Source organism: Eulemur rufifrons, chromosome 1 (assembly GCF_041146395.1).
Source record: "Eulemur rufifrons isolate Redbay chromosome 1, OSU_ERuf_1, whole genome shotgun sequence".
Lineage (NCBI taxonomy): Eukaryota > Metazoa > Chordata > Mammalia > Primates > Lemuridae > Eulemur > Eulemur rufifrons.
The window spans coordinates 53,104,771-53,127,500 of NC_090983.1; the positions used below are offsets into that span (position 1 = coordinate 53,104,771).

Consider the following 22,730-nt stretch of genomic DNA (forward strand, 5'->3'; position numbering starts at 1 on the left):
GAGAACTGCTGAATCTTTCTATTAAAGACATTATGAATCATTACATTGAATTGTACCTATGTTAAGATAGACCTGTGTCTGGCTTTTCAAATGGTTGAAAATCATATATTTTATTATTTTTCCTAAGGAGAAATAAACTAAAATTGCATATTTTATAAGCATTTTAAAAATTAACTTAACAGTTTATTTTTGTGCAGCTTCAACCTGCTCAAATTTTAAGTAGAAAGTTGTTTGTACTTTAGAAATAGGATAATAAAAGAATTATTTTAAGAGATGGAACAAACTGCATAGCCAGCTCACAAAATGGACAGGTTGTATTTTAAATAGTTATGTTGGTATATGCCAAAAAAGAAACTGTTAAGAAGCAAATGATACCAGTTCTTTTCCAAAGTTCATAGCTTATCATTTGTCAAGCTTCAACTGGTATGTTATGCTGCATTATCTATGTCTGAATTATAACCAAAGAAAATTGTACTCTTTGTAATATTATTTATCCTTTTATGATCATTTTTGATATTTAATTGTTATAATATATTCATAGAATAAAAAAGGAAAAGCTTAATTTTATTTTAAGCAATCCCTACCATTTTTACTTCCTTTGGCATGTTTGCATTTGCTAGTATCCTGAAGCTTCCATTGTGTAGAATGTTTCTCCATTAAAAAAAAAAAAAAAAGAAAGAAAAGAAAACCCTGTTACTGTATATACCTGATAAGCGGAAATGGCTCTCTGGAACCATTCCTATCCCTTGGGTAATTAAGTAATTATACAGTGTTTTGTTGGGTTTTTTTTTTTAATTTGTATGTTGTTCCTGAACCATTTGGACCCATTATATAATTATACTGTGTGTACTTTGTAGTAAAAATACCATTGGAAAATTCATCAGGGAAAGTAGTCTATGCATATGCTACTCACAATGCATAAATTTCTCCATCCTCACTCGTTTCTATGTCTGTGGGAATCTAAGAACATTTAATCGCCTGCTTTACCCATACCACTTCCCCCACCATGGATAGCTCCTTGTGCTTCCTCAAAAACACCTTGACTGACCTACCTTGTCTAGAGTAATCCCTCAGACTCCTCTTCCTTTGCTATCACAGCATCATGTTTATTTCCTTCTGCACACTTATCACAAGCTATTTAATCTTGCTTATTTGTCTTTTTTTTTTTGTTTCATAAGAATTTAAATTCTGTGAGAAAAAGGACCATGCCTGTCTTGATTTTTTTTTTGTTGTTTTTTGTTTGTTTGTTTGTTTTTGTTTTTTATCTCTAGTTCTTGGCACTGGATTCTGTAAATATTATTGATTGGTCGAATGGCTGGCTGGATGAAATCCATTGAATTTATCCCTTTTGTTTCAACATTAACTTTTAGTCTTCATTAATAAAATATCTAGATCATTTAAAGTCAGTCTGTTCTGGTAAGATACGTCTACGGCTTATAAGGTGCACAGGTAGATGGACTGTCTATGCCAGGAGTCAATACATACTTTCTATAATGGGTCAGATACTAAATATTTTTGGCCAGGAACACACAGTCTCTGCAGTAGTTACTCAACTACTCAACTCTATTGTAATGTGAAAGCAGCCATAGACAATATGTAAATAAATGGGCATGTCAGTGTTCACATGTTTCATTTATGAACACCAAAATTTGAGTTTCTTGTTATTTCACTGTCACAAAATATTCTTCTTTTATTTTTTTGAGAAGTCATTTAAAGATGTAAAAACCATTCTCTGCTAAATGTGTGTGTTGATTGGCTAACCCGGGCTATGCGCTTAGCCAAAGACAGCCTTTCTGTTGTACACATGATTCATATGCTGGAGTAGTTCCCCTCTCTCTCCTGTATCATCAGTTTTTCCTTCCTTAGTGGATGTTTCCCAGTAGCATATAAGCATGATCTTCAGTCTTTAGAACAACTTATTTTAACTCCACTTGCCTTTCACACTACTGCTCATTTCTCGTTTTCTTCCTTGAAAGTGATATGCTCATTTGTCACTTGCGCAGCCAAAAAAAGTTCAGCAGTCTTCTGTGTACGAACGAAGAATAAATATCATTTGAAAAATATAGCTCAATTCACAACTTGAGTTTCTAAAAATAAATAAGCAACTTGGCATAGGGGAAAGATTAGGAACTTTAGAGTCTAGTGGGCTTGAATCCTGCATCCACCACTGTAGACAAGTGATATCAATCTCAAAGCATTATTTTAAGTATTAAATGGAATTACACGTGTAAAATGCCCGTCAGTTTCTCCTTTCTCTTTCAAAGAAATGTGATTGTATAGCAATATATTTTTATTATTACTTTGCAGATTTTCCTTATTTAAAAAAGCTAGTACAGAAAATAAATCAGGAATAATGTTTTTCCTCAAAATAATATGACTCTCATTTGAGGGGTGGGGTTGGGGAGAGACCTTGAGTGGATGAAAGAGCACTTTCATTCTGTGTGTCTGTTGCTGTCTCTCTCAGAATAAACGGAACTTAAAAACTTCATGACATTCTTTTCTGATTGGCTTTTGGGTAATAGATGTATTAACCTTTCTCTTCTAATCTCTTCTCTGATTTTGTCTCTGCCTTCCATGACTCTTCCCTAGGGATTAGTAATTGTGAGACTCTATTAACTTTTTCCACCTGCCTTTTGTGGTTATGCCTCAACTCTAAACTATGGGCTAGTAGTTCTCAAACTTCAGTGTGCATCAGAATCATCTGGAGGGTTTATTAGAACACATTGGTGGGGGCTGGGCATGGTGGCTCACGACTGTAATCCTAGCACTCTGGGAGGCCGACGTGGGAGGATAGCTTTAGGTCAGGAGTTCGAGACCAGCCTGAGCAAGAGCGAGACCCTGTCTCTACTAAAAATAGAAAAAAATTAGCTGGGCATGGTGGCACATGCCTGTAGTCCCAGCTACTCAGGAGGCTGAGGCAGTAGGATTGCTTAAGCCCAGGAGTTTGAGGTTGCTGCGAGCTAGGCTGACGCCACGGCACTCTAGCCTGGGCAACAGAGCGAGACTCTGCCTCAAAAAAAAAGAAAAAAGAAAAAGAAAACACATTGTTGGGCCTCACCTCCAGAGTTTCTGGATTCAGTATGTCTAGGATTGGGCCTGTGGATTCCATTGAGTTCCCAGGTGATACTGATGCTGCTTATATGTGGATGCTACTTTGAGAAGCACTGCTCTCTGCTAATGATTTATAAGTGTACAGCCTTGGTTTCTCCTCTTTGCCCTTTTCAAGTTTCCTTATTCTTGATTGTCAACAAGAAATCATCATTTGTATATTCCTTTATCATATTAAATGTAATATGTGCAAAACTAAACTCTCTATTTTTCCTATAATGATATTCACAGTAGAATCTACTTTCAAACTTCTCCATCTTTGTTAGTATCAGCACACTTTGAGTCATTTAGTTTTAAGTTCTTAAAATCATTTTAACATAACTTCTTTTATATTCAGTTAATCACCAAGTTCCGTCTTTTTTCTTCTAAATCTGGCCTTTATTCATCCCTTCCTCTTCAGTTACACTACTTATCAACCAAGACCTTACCACTCATTTTCAAGTTAGGTAACAGCTTCTTAACTTATCATCCTTGACTCTGCAGCTTCTTTTCATCTGCAGGGCATTCTGATTCGCTTTAAATATTTTCACTCCTCCATTCTTTCATTCCACAATTCTTCATTGATCTTCAAAATGGGGGATAAGCAAAGATCTCTTGGATGAGTCACAAAAAGCACTAAAAAATGGACCTCATTATAATGAAAAACTTCTGTTGATCAAAAAACACCATTAAGAAAATGAGTAGACTAGCCACCAACTGGAAAAATATGTTCACAGCACATATATCTGACAAAAAACTTGTATCCAGAATATATTTTTAAAATTTCTAAAAATGAATGGTATAAAGACCAGTGACCCAATTTTAAAAATAAACAAAAGACTTGAACATACACCTTACAAAAGAAGATACCTGAATAAACATGGGAAGGTACTCAGCATCTTTCATCATGGAAAGGCAAATTAAAACCAGAATTAAGTATGATTTTATACTCACCAGAATGGCTGAAATAAAAATAACTACCACCACCAAATGTGGACAAGGATGTGAAACAAAAGGAACTGCCATGCATTGCTGGTGGGAACATAAAATGGTACAACCACTTTGGAAAACTGGCAGTTTCTTTTAAGTTAAACATATATCTGTACTGTGATCCAGTAATTCCAACTTCCAGTATTTAGTCAAAAGAAATGAAAACATTTCATATGTTATAAGTGTTTTATTATACAAAAGTAGCAGCATTATTTGTGATAGTCCAACACTGGAAGCGACTCACATGTCTATCAATAGGAGAATGGATAAATAAATTATTATATATTTATCCTATGCAAATCATACACTTCACTAATAAAATATACAGAGTAACATGGGGACGAGATAGAGATTGACTGGAAAGAGAACTTTCTGGGGAAATGGAAATGTTCTATATCCTTGTGGGGGTGGTGGAGACGTGTATATAAAATTTTCAAAACTCACTGAAGGGAACATCTGAGATCTATGCATTTTAATTCTTTGTTAAATCTATCTCAGTAAAACAATATTTTAAAGCTGTTAATGGCTCCTTCTTTCCTACCAGTTATGTATAAATATATAATTCCTAGAGAGCTCAACAGGCAGATTTGGTAATGTCTGTGAAGACAAGGACCGTGTTCATCTCATGGATGCCTACCAACCCAGCACCTAGTTAGCATAGTGTCTGACACATTGTATAGTTAATAAATACTTCTTCCATGAACCAATATTCTCAATGTACCATGAATGTTTTTTCCACAGTACTTTTTCTAATTGCTGTATCATATATTATTATTTCCATGTACTATATTTTATTTATCCAGGTCCCCCAGTGTTTCTTACTTTGGTTATTTGACTTTTTTAAAAAAATAAAGTGTAGTGAACATCCATGCAGCCATTGAAGAAAGGTGCACTTGCCTTCACCCCAGCCAACATTGAGTGTTGTTTTAATCTTTACCAATTTGATAGACAAATAATGATACAATTTTAATATTTGTTTCTTTGATTACAATGGAAAGATAAGGTACATTTAATGACTGTTAGACTAATTATTAGAAGATGGAAACCTATTCTGTGTCTCTACTGGGAACAAAATTTAAATGGGCTTAAGTCAATTGCATAGCATTTGATTTCTCATTTGTAATTATTATTTTGATGTATACTAAGAGCAGAAATCTTAGAGAAGCCACTCAAAAATATTTAATTATAATGTTATTAATAAAATTATTTTGGGCAATTTCTGTTCAAATGGATTAATTTATATGACAACAGTAGATAGGTGTAACTTATCAATGTCCCTGGATGGTAGGAAAAACCTTTGCACTGGGGATAGAAGCAAAGGGATAAGATGTTTCCCAGTATGGCCAGAGAGTAGGGTATGTGAAACCACTTCATCCAGAGCTGAGTAACAAATGGTTAGAGTAATACTGGTTTAGAGTATTACTGGTTATTTAGAGTAATAATGGTTTAGAAAATATAACAGAGTCAAATAGGCTTCCTGCTGGTTTACCTCAAATCTGTTACTTATATGATATTTGCAACCTTAAATGGTTTTTTACCTCTTCTTAGAAGCTGCAGGATTATCACTCAGTGATTTTACTGGGTAGCAAAATTTGCCATTTGTCTATACAGCAGACAGGACAGTTTAAGGAAGAAAAGAAATACTTTTGAAGTAGTTAATGCTTAGACCTTCCTTCTCAGATAAAACTGATTAGTAGCCAGATCACAGATAAATACAACACAATTCTGTTTAAGAAATAGTGATGTGAACATTGAGGAAGCCATTCTTCACTTTATAAATAATAATTACAACTAATACATGTTGAACACTTACCTTGTATCAGATACCATGCTAAGAATTTTACATGTACTTTCTCATTTAATCTTCATCACAACCCTGTGAAGTAGTTACTATCATCTCCATTTATAGGTGAGAAAACCGAGACTTTAGAAAGTTCTATGGTGTGGCCAGTATCCCTCCTCTGTCTGACCCCAGTGTTCTGTAACCGTATTCTATACTGCTTCCTTTGCAAACAGGTTGCCTGTGGGAGTTCTTTAATTATAGGATTCCTTTAATTAAAATAAATTAACTTTTGTATTTTATTTGCAAAAGTTCATTTTGCATACAATGATGTCTTTTCAGTGAAATAATGGGCTTTGGCTTATTACTGATTGATTACTAAGACAAACTATAAGCTGTGAAACCAACTACAAACTTTGGTGGATATGGTGCTACTCCAACATATTTCTCAATTATTCCTTTTCTTCTGTCAAAATATTCCATTAAGCCAATTGGCACTTTGTATATGACTGTGCACACCAAATTATATTAAAATAAACATTTCTATAAGAGAATAAGTTTTTCAGAAGCAGCTGAAAGTTTTGCCACAGGTTGTTAACAGGAAGAGTTTCGTGTACCTATTTGTAACCATTGGAGTTTGTGTAAGAGCCACCATTTCTTTTTTAGTGCTTGTTTCTCCCCTGCCCTCAAATTCTTCAAAGATACAGAAACAGTGACTCTTTATTTTTTTTAAACAATCACTGCCTTGGCTTTGTATCCTTTGTCTGCTCCTTTATGAAACTCACATATACTCCACTTGGTAAATAGTGAGAGGATTTGGTAAATGGGATCATGGAATGGACTCTCTTTTGGAAACACCCTCCAGAGGTTGAATTAAGAACAACTTCAGGAAGAAGGATCCATTTGGGAAGGGATATCTTTGCAAGTGGGCTCTGACATACACATCCATATTTATTTTTCCCCTGGGAGTCTCTGACTTTCTTACTGGCACTACAAAATTCTAGCTCTGTTATAAACAAAAACCTTTCCTTTTTTCCCTTTCTTATTCTAACTAAATTAACCTGAAAAAAATGTTTAAAGTGTGTAAAGACCATTAAAAGTATTGGTTTGTTTTCTTACCTCCTACCCTCCTTTTTCAAAGTTGCATCCCCAAGATCTAGGGTCATGTTTATTAATACACATAGTTGTTTAATATATACTTTTGCAGTCATTGTGCTTGAATTCTTTCCCTTCCAATTACCTCCCTGCCCATAAAGATTCAGTTAGGCAAGGCTTCTCAGAAATAGAGACCTGATTTTTAAAAAGAGCTCCCATTCCTTACTCACAGGCCATCTAACAGTATTTCTAACTCTACTGTAACTATTGAGAATGACCCACTCACTGACAGAGACAGCTAAGATTGGGGGCTACCATTTGAAGGTTCCTCCCACCCCTGTCCCCGTCCCCTGCTGTGGGGGGAACATATTTAAAGGCCTCCTATATACAAAGCACTTTAATCCTAACATCAGCCTGTGAGGGTAGATATTATTATTTTTGTTATAGGTGATTAAACTGAGGCTCAGGAAGTTTAAATGGTTTCCCCAGGTTCTTATAGCTAGTATGCAATTGAGCTGTAATTTGAATTGTTGTTTGTCTTACTCAAACATCTCTGCTTTTTTATTGGCCGTACTATCTCCACAAGAAGGTCACACATTAATAGGATCACAATGTGGGGAATGTTAGCATTTCTGTTTTTTATCTTTAGATTAGTTCTCGGTTTAGTTTGGGTTTTTTTATTTTCTAGATATAATTCACATACACAAAATGCTCCCTTTCAAAGTGCACAATTCAGTGGTTTTTGGTATATTCACAGTGTTGTGTTACCATCACCACTAATTCCAGAACATTTTAACATCCCTAAGAGAAACCCACGCTCATTAACAAGCACTCTTTGCCTCCTCCACCTAACCCCTGGCAACCACTAACCTACTTTGTTTCTCTTTGGATTTGCCTATTAAGGCTATTTCATATAAATTGAATCATACAATATGTGGCCTTTTGTGTATGGCCACTTTTACTTAGCATAATGTTTTCAGTGTTCACCCATTTGTAGCATATAGCAGTAACTCATTTCTTTTTACTGTTGAATAATATTCTATTATATGGATATACTACTTATTGTCTGTCTTCTTAATTATAGCTATCCTAGTGGATGTGAAGTGGTATTTCATTATGGTTTTGATTTACATTCTTCTAATGACTAATGATGAACATCTTTTTATATGATTATTGTTATTTGTATGTCCTCCTAGGAGACATATGTATTCGAATTTCTTTGCCTATTTTAAAATTTAGTTTCTGTCTTTATTGTTGAGTTGCAAAAGTTCTTTATATATCCTGGATACTGGACCCCTATCATATATGCATAATTTCCAAATATTTTCTCCTGTTGTGTGGACTGTCTTTTCATTTTCTTTGTGGTGTCTTTTGGTACACAAAATTAATTTTTAACTCTTATATTTAGATCTTTAGTCCATTTTAATTTTTATATGTGGATATCTAGTTGTCTAAGCACCATTTGTTGAGTAGTATTTATGTATTGAATTGTTTGGGTACCCTTGTCAAAAATCAATTAACCATAAGCTCAACAACAAACAAATGAAGAACTCAAAAAATGGGCAAAGAAGTTGAATAAATATTTCTCCAAAGAAGATATAAAAATGAATGATAACAATATGAAAAGGTGCTCAACATCACTAATCATTAGAGAAATGCAAATCAAAACTACAGTGAAACATAATCTCACACCCATTAGAATGGCCGCTATCAAAAAACCAGCAGATAGCAAGTGCTGACAAAGATGTGGAAAAATGGGAACTTTTCTATATTACTGATAGGAATATAAAATGGTACAGCCACTGGGGAAAACAATTGATGATTCCTCAAAGAGCTAAACATAGAATTGCCATATGACCCAGCAAACCCACTTCTATGTATATATCCAAAATAATTGAAAGCAGGATCTTGAAGAGATATTTGCACACCCATGTTCGTTGCAGTGTCATAATAGCTAGAGGTTGAAGCAACCCAAATATCCGTTAGTAAATGATTGGAAAAAGAAAATATAGTATAGACATACAATGAAATATTCAGCCTTTTAAAAGGAAATCCTGTCACATGTTACAACATGGATGAACTTTGAGGATGTTATGCTAAGTGAAATAAACCAGTCACAAAAAGACAAATACTGCAGTATCTAAAGTAGTCAAACTCATAGAAACAGAAAGTAGAATAGTGGTTGTCAGGGGTTAGGGATAGGGGAAAACAAGGAGGTGTTACTCAATGGGTGTAGAGTTTTAGATTTGCAAGATGAAAATGTTTTGAAGGTTTGTTTTACAACAATGTGAATATGGTTAACACTATTGAACTATACACTTGGTAAATGTACAGGTGTTAAGATGGTAAATTTTATGTGTTTTTTACCACAGTTTTTAAAAAATCAGTTGACCATAGACATATGGGTTTATTTCTTGACTCTCAGTTCTGTTCCATTGATCTATATGTCTGGCCTTATGCCAGTGCCACATTGTCTTGATGACTATAGTTTTATAGTAAGTTTTAAAAGAGAAAAGTGCGAGTCCTACATCTTTGTTCTTTTTCAGGATTGTTTTGGCTATTCTTGGTTCTTGCATTTTCATATGAAATTTAGGATTCACTTGTCAATTTTTGCAAAAAAAAAAAAATAAGCCAGAATTTTGAACATTGAATCTATAGGAATATTGCCATCTTAATAGTATTAAGTCTTTCAATCCACTAACCTGGGATGTCTTTCCATTTACTTAGCTCTTTAATTTCTTTCAGTGATGCTTTGCAGTTTTCCATGTATGGTCTTATACTTCTTTTGTTAAATATATTTCTACCTCGTTCTAGTTTTTTATCATTTATAGACCCTTCATAAATTTTGATCATTCTCAAAAAAACTCTGTACTGAAGTTTTCATCATGTTTATGATACTGTTTCTCTGGCATGCTACCACTGTGGCACATGTGCTGCGACATACACTCCCTCTCTCTCTCCCCCAATGGACACACTCATTCCACCATCCTTTCTCCATCTCTCCCAAGTTATCAAAGGTAGTCTTATGACTTTCTTCATCTTCATAAATAGTCTGGATATGAAAGTCCCACCTCTGATATCATTACCTTCTTAGAAAATTATATCTGTGATAGTTAAATCAAGATTTGTGGCTCTCCCTATAAATTCATATTTCAGTTGTAGACTACATCAACCTGCTGTTGTCCTGTTTGAAGAATGGAAAAGAGAGATAGTTAATCTGCAGCCCCAAGTAATTTCATTTTGTATGTATGATCATAATATAGTTGGGAAACTTTTTTGCCTAACACAGTTTCATAGTCTCAAGATACAGATATCAGTTAAGAACAGTTACTCTCAGACATCCAGAGTGTGAAGTGTTGTAAGAGTTAAATGCAAATTGCCACTTCCAGAGATCATAAACTTAGAGTTTTTTTGTAAAGCCCTGGATTCACAGGTTGTTCACTGACTACATTTTGAGAAACACTGCTCTAAAGTTTCAAAAATATAACCTACTTGGGCCCACTTAGTATGAACACAAATCTTAACTTTAGTATCCTTGAAGTGGGGTAAGAAGCCTAAGATTTAGGAAACATCTAAAAGTTTGAGGTGCTCATTTTGATACATTCACAGTGAACCTTGAGATGGTTAGTAGCTTAATAGTTCAGAATTGAATTGTAGTAGTTCAAAGCACAGATATAACTTGGGAATGAAAATAACCCCACACTGTACTAGGAATTTTTGTTTATATAGCCTACAGCAATTAGGTGTGCCCCCTCCCCCCCCCCCCCAGTTTCTGTTGTGATTTTCACTTCACCATTCTAACTAAAAAATAAGCGTAACTCCAATGGTCAAGACAACTATAGCTTACTAATTTCTAAAGGTTGACCCTGGCAGAAGACAGGTAGACAGGATCTTTAAGAATCATGTGTGCTTCTGAATGTTCTTTGACCTAATCTTTTTTAGGTTAGATTTCAACTTAATTCATTCCTAGCTATTGATCCACCCAGCGTTTATCGAGCATCTGTTGTGTCAGGCACTATCATAGATGGTGCTGGAGACACTGCAGTGAACAAAATATTTAAAAATTTCCTTGCCCTAATAACTTGTCAGGTGGGTCCACGAATGCTAGGTGGAAGACAATAACCATTAAGTGTATAATATATTATAACAAGTGTCGTGAATAAAAATAAGTCAAAATAAGGGAATAGAGACAGAAAGTGGGAAGGGAGAGGCTATTTTTTAAATTTTATTTATTTATTTATTTATTTATTTTTTTAAGACAGAGTCTCACTCTGTTGCCCAGGCTAGAGTGCTGTGGCGTCAGCCTAGCTCACAGCAACCTCAAACTCCTGGGCTCAAGCGATCCTACTGCTTCAGCCTCCCGAGTAGCTGGGACTACAGGCATGCACCACCATGCCCGGCTAATTTTTTTCTATATATTTTTAGTTGTCCAGCTAATTTCTTTCTATTTTTTAGTAGAGACGGGGTCTTGCTCTTGCTCAGGCTGCTTTCGAACTCCTGAGCTCAAACGATCCTCCCACCTCGGCCTCCCAGAGTGCTAGGATTACAGGCGTGAGACACCACGGCTGGCCGAGAGGCTATTTTTTTAAAAAGATCTTGAAAAGTAGCATTTAAGCAGAAATCTGAATGAAGTGTCTGAAGATTTCAGCACTTGTTTGATTTTTGGCATATGCCATAAAGTGATAGAATTTTCCATTTCAAAAGGGTCATTTAATCAGTGAACTTTGGAGTCATTTAAAACAACATACCTCTGTCTTCAGATGAAATCTTATGCAGAAGCCCAGCATGTGAAGATGAAGTAGCTCTTGTTGAAATCCAAGAGTGGAGGGTCCAAAATTTCACTGTTCCTTCCTCACTTGCTCTCCTTACCCTTTCTCCTCCAAGCAGCTCAGGAAATCCTTTAGGGAACTCAGAACAGATTGAAAACTACTTACCTAGACTAGATGAGTAAATTAAAGGTAAGAGATATTAAATAACTGCCTGATGTCACTCGGCTAGTTATTAGCTAAAGCTCTCTACCTTATTATCCATTCAGAAAATGTTTGAGTATCCACTATGTGCCAGGCACTGTTCTAGGAGGGTTCTGTGAATATAGCAGGGAACAAAGACATAGTCCTTGATCTCCAGAAGTTTTTTCTATAGTGGGAAGAGATAAATAAGAAAATAAGCAATTTATCATGTACAGTGGAATGTGGTGGTAGCTTCTGCCCACATGGGAGCTCAGGATAGCTCTTTGTATCTTAAAGAACAAATTGGAATTAGACTTGTTAAGAGGAGCTGCAATCATACACTTAAATAAGGATAACCTCAAAGTGTCATCATTAGCAGCATCAGGATGCTTCCAGCTACAAATAACAAAGACAATCCCAAGATAATAAGACCCAAGGTAGTTTGTCTCCTGCATTGGTTAATTCAGTGTTCCTGTGATATGAAGACCTAAGGGTTTTTTCCCCGTCTTTCCTACTTTCATTCTTATAGTCACAAAATGGCTGCTGGAGTTCCAGGAGTAAGATCCAACATAGTGTCCAGCAGAGACTCTTCCTTTCTCTTTTTAAGAGCCAAAGGAACCTCTTGGAACCTTTTCCTGAACCTCTAACAGGCTTCCCCCTTATTCCTCATTGGCTCCTTTGTCCAGAATGGTTCACATGCCTGCTCTCAAACCATTTGCCAGCTGGAGAGGGGAGAACTGTGATTGACTCAAACTAATTAGAATGTATCCTGATGTCTCCTTACCACTTGTTTATTTATTGCAAAGAACTTTTTTAAAAAATTTGAGCCTTTTTTGCTAAACATAGAAATGATTTCTGTAAAGTTGTTACATGTTCATCACATATATATTAATTGCATGTATTTTTTTAAAGCATACTGGGGGTTAATGAAATCTCAGAATCATGGTGAACCCAAAGGGTTGGAATAAGTGTATTTCCATTTTTCTAATTTGCTTTTAAGGTTGCCTACTTGTCATAACACTTATTTTAATTTTGTGATAGCCTTCCAGTTATCAGTGTCACTACAGTCAGAAAGCTTGTTAATCCTCAAAACAGCCTGAAATCCAGTTTTGATTTCCTGTAAAAGAAATGCCCATTTCTCTAGAATATATTTCCCTTCTTTCTCTCTCTCTCTCTCTCTCTCTCTCACACACACACACACACACACAGCTTTATTATAGTGACTGTAGAATGAATGAGTCTTTTCAGACAGTGGTTCTGTGAGGTCCTTATAGGGAAAAATTTGTGATAATATTTCTTTCACTTAATATAAATTTAAATTTCACAGTGTTCTCTCTGCTGGAATCACTTCTTACATTTTAAATCTAGACTCCAAAGCTAAATTACTATAGCTGTTTTCCCAGATATTGAGGCTTCTTAGAATAAGAAAAGCATAATTGCTTGGGGCCCTCTCAGCTGCTCAGGAGGCTGAGGCAGGAGGACCTTGAGCCCAAGAGTTTGAGCTATCTATGATTGAGTCACTGCACTCCAGCCTGGGTAACAGAGTGAGACTCCATCTCAAAATAAATTAAGAGAGAAGGGAAAAGGGAAGGAAGGGAGGGGAAAAAAAAAAAAAAAAAAGAAAAGAAAGAAAGAAAGGCATGATTATGACTTGTAAAGTAAGAAACCATTGACCTTGGCAATTCTGTCTAAAATAGTTAATTATTTTTACTGTGAATCTGAAACTTCTTTGACTTTGCGGGGGACTCAAAGCAAACTTTTTTTTTATACTTCCTGAAATTGTAGTCACTTTTTCCACTTCTGGGTTTAATTAACCTGAGAGATGTAAGCAGGAATTTTTCTGTCATTCTCATTCTTTTCCTGTATCAGTGGGATAAGATAGTCAGCATCTGCTTAGTTATGGTCTGCATAGTCATCCCAGACATTTCCATGCTTTCAGTTAATATGCTTTTGTTTTCAAAGTTTTTTAGTTCAGTGATTCTGAAAGTTTAACATGTATATGGATTACCTGAGGATCTTGTTAAAGTGCAGATTCTGGTCTGAGGTTGGGTCCAGGATTCTACATTTCTATCACGAACCCAAGTATGTGATCATACTCTGAATAGCAAAGTTATAATTGTTATTCTGTGTAGCTCCATAGAGTTAGGCAAGAACACTGAAACTTGAAATCTCTTACATGTATCAGATAGAGCTCTCTTCTAGAAGAGGGATTAGATTTCTAGACATTAGTGAATTGCACTAACATTTGTTTTAGTATTTCTTCTTACTCCCTGGTTTTTTTTTAACTACTGACTTTCTTAATAACCTTCATGCAAAGAATATTTACAAGTAGAAATAAAATGAAAGTCAAGATGTATTTTAATAATTTTATTTAACGAATTTTGAAGAGTTGTGAATTGTGGATTTTCTAGAGCTAATTTTTTTACTTAGAATATTATTTATGATATATTTCAATTTATATTAAATATGTTGTTTATAGCATTAATTTTAGTTTCCATTATAAACTTGTTGTAACAGTTTATAGGTTAACACTTTTAAATTGGCATTAATTTGCAGTAGTTATGTTTGGAAAATTGAAAAGAAGGCTCTGATATGTGAAGTCATTCTTTGGGACTCTTTAGTAGTTGTAATAGGAATGAGAATAAAGCTTCAAGGGAGGAGAGTACAAACCACCTCAGTGTTTATCAGTGCCCCCTGGATTAATGGCACATCCAAACCACGGACAGCATGAGGGCAGGTGGGTTAGTAAAGGCAAGGTCTTTAATGACATTGACTGAATGATGTTAAGTCACTGCATTAAGCAGCCCTGGACCCTCTTTTGTGTAAATTACATCATTTTGTGAATATTGACGTTCTTGCCACCAGTTCTGTATAATCAGAAATAAGTTTGTCATTGCTGATTTTTTAAAAAAGTAAAGAAGACATAGGTTCACTCAGAAAACTATATAAGGTATATGTAAGGGTCTAATAATACCATATGTAACATTTTAAAAGATTTTAACTATACTTTGATGTTGCTGAGCAGAATAAGCAGATTTGAGAAAGTCCTAATGTTCAACAAAGGTCCCATAAGTGGTAATATAACTTACCTTTCGTGCTGGATTGATCCATCTTTAAAGGATTTTCAGAAAATATAATCCGAATTTGAGTGACTGGGGGTAGTTGAAAGACTAGAAGGGCATGAGGTATAGAAAAAAAGGCAAAGCTCTTATTAAAGTATGCTAGAGAAAACTGTTTCAGGGATTATTTCAGGTTGCCAGATTTGGTTTTTATGCAGGGTGTCAAATAGCACTATTGGGATTGTTCTATTTCCTTTACAAAGGTAAGTGTTGTTTATTGAAACCTGGCCCAGTTTGGATATGTGTGTGAAAGTAATATGTCTATATACCACATGTTTGCATCAAAGTGTAAAATCTGTTTCTTAGGGTGGATGGTGGTCAAAAAAGTTTGAAAGTTTTTGTGTTATAACACTGTAAAATGGACATTTAACTCTAGTATGGAGCACTTCTGGTTAAGGTGGTAGACTGAGCCAGTAGAGAAGGCCCTCTTCTTGTTCCTAACACACAGAAACACCAGATAAAATAACGAGAAGGCGGTACTATTGATGGTGGTGTGGTAGTTTTAGAACACCCAGCAGGACTTTAAAGCAAGGAAAGGACTCTCAAGGTGCTAAGAACAGGAAGGAAACTCGATGACAGTAGAGGATGAAATTGACAGTGCGTGGCCCTCGGGGAAAAACTGGGGTAATAAGGTAGTTCCCCCCTTATCTGCAGTTTTGCTTTCTGCAGTTTCAGTTACTGTAGGTCAGCCACAGTCTGAAAATATTAAATGGAAAATTCCAGAAATAAAGAATTCCTAAGTTTCAAATTGTACACCATTCTGAGTAGCGTGATGAAACCTTGTGCTGTCTTGCTCCATCCCACCCGGGATGTGAATTTGTCCGGGGGTGTCCACGAAATAGACATTGCCTGTTAGTCACTTAGTAGCCATCTTAGTTATCAGGCTGTCATGGTGTCTCAGTGTTTGTGTTCAAGTAACCCTTATTTTACTTAATAATGGCCCCAAAGCACAAGGGTACTGATGCTGGCGATTTCGATATGCCAAAGAGAAGCCGCAAAGTGCTTCCTTTAGGTGAAAAGGTAGAAAGTTCTTGACTTAATGAAGATAAAACATAATATATATAGAGTTTGGTCCTGTACAAGGTTTTGGGCATCCACTGGGCGTCTTGAAACATATACCCCCTTGGATAAAGAGGGACTACTATATGTGGTTTAGAGACTTTAGTCTCCATATCAGAGTAAGAGTCAAGGTATGGGTTCTAGGCTATTGGTACTGAAACTAGGCTGACTTACAAAGCCTGGAAGGAACAGTCCTTTCCATGATCAGATTCTGGAAAATATCCTTCATCCCTTCCAGCCAAGGGAGGAAACTATTATTCTCAGAAAATTAGAGATTGGAACTGCACTGTTAAAGTCATTACCCATAATCTAGTGTAGAAACACTAAGCCTAAAAACATAAACTGACCTAGAGGCTGGCACAAACTGCAACTCCCAAAATGACTCCCCCACCCCCCCCACCCCCACACAGAGACACACACATATACAGGAACCAACTGTCCCTAGAGGTCATTACCAGATGACCAGGGGTGGAGGGGGGGAGTTATACCCAAGAAACTAGAAGTCAAAAGTAGTCTGAAAGGCATTTGTAAGGTAATGTTAAAAGGGACAAAGAATTTGTAAGATAAGAGTAAAATATTACCCCAAAACAGCAGGTAAATTTGAAAAAGAAATAAATAGAATTTTTAGCAATAAAATTAGTATCTGGGAAAAGAAATATAAACAATGAAAACTAACCCTAGGAAAAATCAAATTTTGGAATCTGGAATTTTAAGACGGGCTAAGAGAAGGTCAGATTATAAGACTAAAAGTAATTGAGACATGCTCTTTTGGAAATCTAATGCTAAACATCTCATTCTGCCAAAAAATCTACAGATCACAATCTGCCCCAGTGTATCTCAAAGCATCACTCTTTTAATCTAAAACTAGTTGTCCCTGCTTTGTCTCCTTGCTGTAGAATCAATACCAGGGAGAAAAACACAACTAATGGCTATTCGTCTTTTTATTTGTCACTCATAAGACTGAGGAAATCAAACATGGCTTCGGCTCCTTATGGGGAAGGATGGATCCCCTTGGAATAATCTGTTCATATAAATTGGCAAAGTGAATACTATGAAAGTCTTTACAGTTTAACTCTTTGGGAGTCTGCCGTCTTTACTGTTCCTTCTTCCCCTACCCCCATATAATTTGATATTCTACGATGATATCATCATTATTATTTTGGTCACTAGCAATTGGATGGCTTTCTTTTGAGATTTGCTATCATTTGTACATGGAGATTTTTATCCAGTCACTTTGACAGAATGTGCTTGGGATTGTTTTTCAGTAGTGCTACTGAGCTCAACTTTAATTTTCTATATCCCTCATGTGCCAGTAGCTTACATTTTTGAGATGACTAGCTACAGTTTGGGGTATGGTTTGTAGCAAGAGAATAGATATTTTTCTGCAAAAGGTAACTGGTCCCTATGGGGTTCAAACTTGTGATCTTGGCCTCATTATCACACTTTTGTAACCATCAGACCTAATAGATATATTGTATATATTTCAGGCCTTAATCTTGAAATTGAGTTGTATTTTTTTAATTACCCAAGGCTTATTTCAAATACATAATTGAAAATCATTTTGGGACATTTCTCACTTTTGTTTGATAGTAAAAGTCACAAAAGTAAAACAGACAGCCAAAGAACCTAACTCACTTTTCATCTTCCCTGTGTTTTCTATGACAGTGAAAGTCACAAAAGTGAAGCTTGCAGGCAAAGAGCGTAACTCACTTTACGGAGAGTGTGACGGTACCTTTTTCTTTTAGTGAGGCTATAGCAGGTCTGATGTCAGTCACTTTAGAGACCTTTAGACCTCAGTGCTCATTTACTGCTAAAATGTACCAGCTCTGCTTCTGCATTATGAAGATCATCTGTCAACACTTTGAGATATTCTCCTTTGTTATTAAGCTTGTGATGCTCTACACTGTCAGGTTTTTTGCCAATTATAGTTAAGGTACAATGGTGTATTCACCAGATCAAAGTCTCACATTGGCGGTAGAGGAATGATTTGTAAGTCTTTATTCATCTGAATTGTACAATAGAACACCTGAGGAATGCAAATAATCCCACTAAGGACTCTGCAGGAAAGGCTGTTAAAATGACAGGGTAGAACTATTGTTATTCTGAATTGATGTTTTAGCCAAAGTAATTATTTCTTATCTTGTTGTTTCTTAATGGTTCTAGTTTTATTAGTTATGTTGACCATATTTATGAAACAAAATATATATGATATTTTTATATTGTCCTTTTACATGGGCTTGTTTTATTTCACTTTTATTGAATTTGTATTTGGTATGTGATCTGCTTTTTAAATTACATATTTGATTCTAACTTACATAATAAAAGTATGTTATTATTACAAAACCACTGATAATATTTTAATATAGAGTTTTGTGTGAATATAGAGTAGTATGTAAGTCTATGAAATAACCTAGAATCCCATTGTGTTGTTATAGGCGAAGTACCAATTTAAATCCCCCCCTCCTTTTTTTGCCTGTTCTTCATAATTTTGGATAAGAAAATAATCTGATTTGAATTGTATTTAAAGGCCACATACTTTATTACAAAACAATATTAGGGGTTGGTCCATATTTTTAGGATATGAACAAAGGAAAAAATATTATGAAGATCAAAAACCACTAATAACATATTAAATAAGTAGTTACTTTTATATAACAAACATGTACAAGCTGTTGTGTGAATTTTTCATTCCTTTCTCCCATCCTGAATCCTGCTAAGTGGGCCATATTCTTAATTTTCTAATAACTGTGATCCCTTACCATTTTCTTTCATAGTTGAGTTTTGAAGGATTTGTGATTTAGTTTTTATTTTTCTTTTCCCCTAAAGTGGCATTTACACTGATTATTTAAAGGATTCTGCTACAATATTTTGCCATAATAGCTATTAAAACCTTCATCTAAATATAGGAGGCTAGTGGAATTACATAAGAGTATGGCATACATTCAAATTTTTAATATAAATTTCAGTGGAATCTATAGTCAGTCCTATACTAAACTCAGTTCCAGAATTGTAGGAGTATATGCTATGATTATCTGAGAGCAACAGTTAGTAATAATAACTACTGTTAATTATCTGTTTACTGTTTACAGACATTCTTTTCTTTTTCTAGGTTCTTCATGATATATTATGTACTATTATTATCTCTATTTTTACAGATGAGGAAACTGAGGCTTAGAAAGATTCAGTAACCTACCCAGGAATAAAAAGCTGGGAGAGTGGTAGGATCTGAACCTAGTTAATAGATTAACTACACTCATTTCATTTATGTTCTAATTACTACTTTGCCAAAATACTTCATGCTTTGGAAAGAAAAAAAAAGACAAAGGCTCAATAATGTCCCCAATAACTAGTATCAGTTTCCTAACTGATTTGGCTTTCCAAATCTTTTGTGATTAAAGGAATTTATTTCCTCTGCAGTTCTATTATTTATGTTCCTACAAAAGTCAGATTCATAAGAACAATGTGTACATAATCAACTATATTTGTAAATCTGTATTTTTGCACGTTTATTTTGACTAGCAAAATCTCCCTCAAAACCATTGATTACTGTAAGTTCTGTTAGTCTAAGAAGTAACTAAACTGGGCATATACATATCTGTATAGAATGAATTCTTTGTTGTCAGAGACTCTTTGAAATTAGCTGGCATTTTTAGGTGTGATTCCTATACAAACAGAACTTTTTATTTTCTCTCTTTTAAAATTTGCTTTGTAAAGTAAGGAAAATAAGAAACTATAAAATTGAGGCATTATTCAAGGGTATAGGTGTTAATGCTGAACAATTTTAGTATTACTAAAAAAAGTTTTAAAATATTTGTACAATAGTTCCCATAGATAATGTGCTAAAGTAAAAGTAGGTTACAGTAAAATATTATGGCGTATACCTGAAGCAGTTGCTGCCTGTTAATGCCTTGACCTTGGAAAGCTATACACAAAAAGATGGCATCATAAAACCGTGCAATTCTTATGAATATGTATGTGCTACTTGATAATAATGAATGTGGTACAGTCATGCATGCACTACAAGATAATGTTGTGGCCTTTTTTGTCTACAGGTTGATAAAAATTAAAGAGTGGGTGGACAAGTATGACCCAGGTGCCTTGGTCATTCCTTTTAGTGGGGCCTTGGAACTCAAGTTGCAAGAATTGAGTGCTGAGGAGAGACAGAAGTATCTGGAAGCGAACATGACACAAAGGTTAATTAGCATTCATTTTCCCTACACTTTATTATCAACTATTTCCTTGCAGTAATTTAATTGCTTGCGCTGATAGAATAATAAATGACAGAGTAATTACCATTATAAAGAGGGAATCTTCTCCTTTCTTTACCATGAGACAGAGTGAAAAGATTTATTTTAAATTAAGTTTTTAACTGTCATCTGTCATCTCCGTACAGTGTTTTAATTATAACATAGGTATTAGTTATGTATATTTTTGAGGAGGAATGATCGCCAAAACTCTTTCGTCATGTTCAGTGGGGGAGGGGAAAGGGTGATTCAGTTGCCGTAATTTTTCTGAGTAACAGTAATATATTGTTTGAATATTGGATTTCAATCAAATAATTTTGCTTTCATGGCCCAAGTCCTGGAAATAATTAATATTGGATGAAAATAGTCATAAAATGAGTAGGTCTGATTTTTATTTTTTATAATAGTAAACAATTCAAAATGATACCTTTAGGTTAATACAATTAAAACTGGTTTTAGAAAGGATGTTTTCAGAAATAGTTACTTGCTTTCTGACCTCTTCAAGTGTATTATGAATGATGAATGGTCATTTACTAATATCTTTTAACATTTCCTGCTTGAAATGAATAATTTTAGCTCTATACCGATTTCTGGCACAATCAACTTATGTGTTGAGTGAATTTGTTTCATTTTATTTCAGTGCTTTGCCAAAGATCATTAAGGCTGGGTTTGCAGCACTCCAACTAGAATACTTTTTCACTGCAGGCCCAGATGAAGTGCGTGCATGGACCATCAGGGTAAGATTCATACTTATTCATCAGCTATATCCAGTTCCACACTATTGAATTCAGATTGATATCACTGACTTTGAAGTTTGTCATGGTGGCGGTTAGCTAGTCATTACAGATGAGGTTTTTGTCCAGGATAACTTTAATTATTTGTGAGCTGCTGAACAGTGAAAGTGGAGCGGCATTGATTGAGGCAGGTAACAATTGATTCTGCCTATTACATAGTCTGAATTTCTTCATCCTGTAGAATCTGTCTACCCTCCTCCTGTGGTCAGAGATAAGACGCACCAGTATTGTGCTTGCTTAATCTGTGTGACTGGGTTTGTCTGCAGTGAAATTGATGTTGCTTTTCATTTTGTATTCGCTAAGTTTGTTTGGGTTGCGGGTGGTTCTTTCCTCCTTTGCTTTGCTCGGATTACATTTTCAGCAATAAAAGCAATATGACATCATTATGCTCTTCATAGATACACAGTTAGGCTCAAAAAGCTAAACTCAATGTGTAATAATTCATGCCTTTTTTATTTGAATTCACAGAAGTAATGTTTATTTTTGGTGTTATATGTCCAATCTTCTTTAAAAATATGATATGTATTTTAAATATTGATGTATACTGAATACAACCAGAGAGTGACTAATTTATTCCCAGAGGACAATAGAAACTGAACTGCAATGGTTTGCTTTAAAATGTAAATATATTGTAATATAGTAGTTACTATTGAAACATATTTTGAAATACATGTAATCGTAATAGTGTTATAGAATATAAAAATAATACCAGAACTTTTAGAAATAGTGTTTTCTTAGTCTTTTATTATGCTTTTTAAATATATGCTACATGATAAATTTTAGTGTTGCTTTGATTTCTATTTTCAGTGACTGCTGTAATTTATTGTTACATTTATTTTGATTTAATATGGATAAAAACATGGAGGCAGTTCAACGTAATATTAAATGCCTTGTGTGAATGTGAGATTCACTTTTATCTCCTCTCCCCTTTGTAAAAAAAAATATTTGATTGACTTCTAACTAAGGTCCTTTTATATAGATTTAAAAAATAATGTCAAAGCAAATTCAACTTGGTAAGCAAATTGTCAGGGTTTATTTTTACTATATATTTTAAAGATGTATTTTAAAGCCTTAGGACTTTCAAACTTAAGTATGTAAGGCAGGAAAGATAGCATACTCTGGGCTTAAAAATGTGAAAGCTGGCTTATCTTAAGACTGATTGTAAGTATCCATGATTTAATGTGCTAAGATATTTAGTCAGGTAAGCATCAGTGAGTAGCCATATTAACCCAATACATCTTTTATTGTAAAAACTGTGCTTTATAGTGTCAGACTCCTTATCACTTTAACATGCTTTATTAAGCAGCCTTTAGGTCACTGTTAATTCTCAAATTTCTTTCCATGTCTGTGTGTGTGTGTGTGTGTGTGTGTGTGTAATATATGTCCTTGTAATTTAATATATGGGGTAATTATAAGACATTTCTCTTCCTATATAAACTTGAATTTCCTTCATGATGGTTAGAGGCAGAGTATATTATGCAAAATGTTTAAAAATTTTATTATTAAAAATTTTTGAGAATTTCACAATTATCTGCTGAACATAGATTATATTTGTTGGAAATGCCTTTAAAATGTCCATTTATATATTGATTTTTATATGTTCTTTAGATGAG

General features: G+C 34.8%; 1 protein-coding gene across 1 annotated transcript in view; it reads left to right on the forward strand.

Moving 5' to 3' along the window:
- The window catches only part of OLA1 (Obg like ATPase 1), a 173,073-nt gene that overhangs the window by 146,383 nt on the left and 3,960 nt on the right, over positions 1–22,730 (forward strand). Inside the window, exons 8-9 of the mRNA XM_069470764.1 lie at positions 20,132–20,272; positions 20,964–21,060. Of these exons, the coding sequence (XP_069326865.1) occupies positions 20,132–20,272; positions 20,964–21,060 (238 nt within the window). The remainder of the gene's footprint in view (positions 1–20,131; positions 20,273–20,963; positions 21,061–22,730) is intronic.